We start from the raw sequence: 2,790 nt of genomic DNA, 5'->3' as shown, positions 1-2,790 counted from the left end.
TTTGTCATCATCAGGTACAAAACCTTGTCGAAACGTTGTACATTTGCTGTTATGTTAAACTTATGTTAAAGTTTTTTCTTCATTACCCATTCAAGCCGTCTCCAGCCATTATTAGATTCACTTGTTCTCTTCAAAAATCCCATATTAGTTTAAGTGTGGAATTTTATCCCTGTCTGAATAACACATCAATATCAAGCTCTTCAAATGATTTAAGTACAAACTTAATAGGTTTATAATTACTTATTTGACACTCACTTCTGTTTAAGTGTTATATTTTGAACAGTAAAAAATACTAACAGCTCAAAGTCCTAGAGTCTTTTTGTTTTTGAATTTCATGCAAAGCTACTCCAGGGCTAACTGCACAAACTGAGCTGTCCCTAATTTAGCAGTGATAGACTAGAGGGAAGTCAACACCACCCACCACCAACTCTTGGGCTAATCTTTTACCAACGAATAGTGGGACTGACCATAACATTATAATGCTCCCAAGGCTGATAGGGAGAGTATGTTTGGTGAGACGGAGATACATGCAAATGTGTCTTTTAGTCTGTGTATTGATCCAAAACGTTAGGGACTTTCTGTTGTAATAAGTCACTGAAAAAGGGACAAAAATTGTAAGAAAATTTCGTATACTGGAGTCTAAGAACTACACGAGGGCTATCTGCACTAGCCATCCTTAATTTAGCAGTGATAGACTAGAGGGAAGTCAACACTACCCACCACCAATCTTGGGATACTCTTTTATCAACAAATAGTAGGAATGACTATAACATTATAATGCCCCCACAGCTAAAAGGGTGAGCAAAGCTTTTTATTTTTCACCATCTGTTGAGTGGGGCTGATGAAATAACTCAAAACTGCAGTCTTCAGCTAACCAGCTGAAAGATCGAGCACGTTTAGTGACGGAGATTTGAACTCGCAACCCATAGATAGCAAGTCAAACACCCTAACCACAAGGCCGTACTAGGCCTAAATCCTAGAGAGACATAAGTAAAATAAAGAAAACTTTACAATAATGATTTTCTTTAGAGAAAATACTAGATTAACAAGTTGATGATAAACAAAAAAATTAGAAAATTTACCTGGGCAAGAAATTTTGGCAAGTTTACATCATTAATTGCTCTCAGAACAAGGACTGCTTCACTCTGGGCAGGGTATTTCAACTTTAAATTTCCAGCTGCTGTCAGAACAGATTTTACAGCTCTCATGCCGTAGTCATAATGATGCTGAGATGAGAGCTGTTCTGAACAAAGCCGATAGGTGGCGACTATTTTTCCTGCTAGGCTAGATCGTGTGTAAACAACCAATGAAATCAATAATCATGTAAAATTTAAAATAAAACTTCTAAATCTCACCTGCAGAGTATAAAGTGAAAATGATGAATAAACAAATATACAAAAACAAATGTGTTTCTTTTCTTTATTTTAGTTATTTTTTATGATTTTCTTGTTCATGTAAATGAACCTCAAGAAAAGTTGTACTTTATAATATAGAGTAGTTTCGAACTCATGATGATGATACACCAGTGAAGTGTCGCATATATATTTCAGTTTATTTCCATCAAAGTCTGATTAAAATCCCATTCAGTTGATCCCTGTTTTCGGGTATATTTTAAATAAAAATTAAGTTGTTTACATAATATACAGTTCATAATACCTTCAGATCTTTTTATTTGGGATTTTCGGGATCATTTAGCTGTAAGTTTCTCGATGGAAACATCAGAAAAGTAAGATTTTGTAACAAAGCAAGCATGTAAAGTTTATATTCTTAAATACGTTTTTGATTTTCAAATTATGGAAATATCAGTGCCAAAATGATATTTTTTGATTATTGTCAATAAATTACTGAAAAATCATTCAATATACGTTCTAGCATGCAAAGATTTAGTGACTGTTAAAAATATTTAGACAACATATTTAGAAACCACAAAATTAATTCTTCTTGAAACTTAAAAATTCTTGCCTAATTTGATTTAGAAAATTTTATCACTCGTTTCATTAGAAACTACCTTGGTGCATCAACAAATCCCATGGAATATAACGAAATCTCTCCAATTAAAGCATAATCCGGAACCATCATGGCAACAGTCCTGAACAATACCTGACAAAAAAAATAAAATAAAATATCTTATTTAGTTTTTATTTGACAAAATGTTACTTGGAATTTAATTACCTGGTTGACACAAAGTTAAAACTTTTTCACTAAAGTTATATTGAAAGAGAGAGGACGGTATTTACAAATAAATTAAAATTTTATTACTATCTTTATAGTTTTAAAACGTTTAGAACAACGGAAATAAGTGAATATATATATATATTACTGACATAACTTTCAATAAAATACACACTGCTGAGTAAAATAATTCATCATTTAAAATTAATATGTAAGAGCATGTTATGAGATACAAGTTTGAAAAGAGATGTGGTAAACGAAACTTCAAGTTAACCACCTGCCCTACCGCAGATAATCAGATATTAAACCGTGTACTATGATAATATTACACTAGACTATAGAGTTTATTTTAAATGCTTTACCATCTTTCCAAACTTTAAAGTATATATACTGCATATTGTTTGTTTGTTTGCTGTTAAGCACAGAGATACACAACAGGTTATCTGTGCTCTGCCAACCACAAATATTACAACCAAATTTTTAACATTATAAGCCCTCAAACTTATTGTTGAACCACCAGAGGGGGCTGTACTGCATATACAAATAGCATAAAAAAATTTTTGTCTTTTATTGTCTAGTTTAGATCAATACTTCTCAAACATTTATTGTCTAGTTTAG

At 32.1% G+C, this 2,790-nt stretch overlaps 1 protein-coding gene across 1 annotated transcript in view; it reads right to left on the bottom strand.

Annotated features, from left to right (window-relative positions):
- The window catches only part of LOC111083453 (dynein heavy chain 3, axonemal-like), a gene marked incomplete at both ends in the record, with an annotated part of 18,984 nt that extends 16,884 nt beyond the window's left edge, over positions 1-2,100 (bottom strand). Inside the window, 2 exons of the mRNA XM_022379982.1 lie at positions 1,083-1,284; positions 2,009-2,100. Of these exons, the coding sequence (XP_022235690.1) occupies positions 1,083-1,284; positions 2,009-2,100 (294 nt within the window). The remainder of the gene's footprint in view (positions 1-1,082; positions 1,285-2,008) is intronic.
- Positions 2,101-2,790: the final 690 nt, after the last annotated feature.

This window comes from Limulus polyphemus, unplaced genomic scaffold, assembly GCF_000517525.1.
Source record: "Limulus polyphemus unplaced genomic scaffold, Limulus_polyphemus-2.1.2 Scaffold9600, whole genome shotgun sequence".
Classification (NCBI taxonomy): Eukaryota; Metazoa; Arthropoda; class Merostomata; order Xiphosura; family Limulidae; genus Limulus; species Limulus polyphemus.
This window is presented reverse-complemented; position numbering and strand designations above follow the sequence as displayed.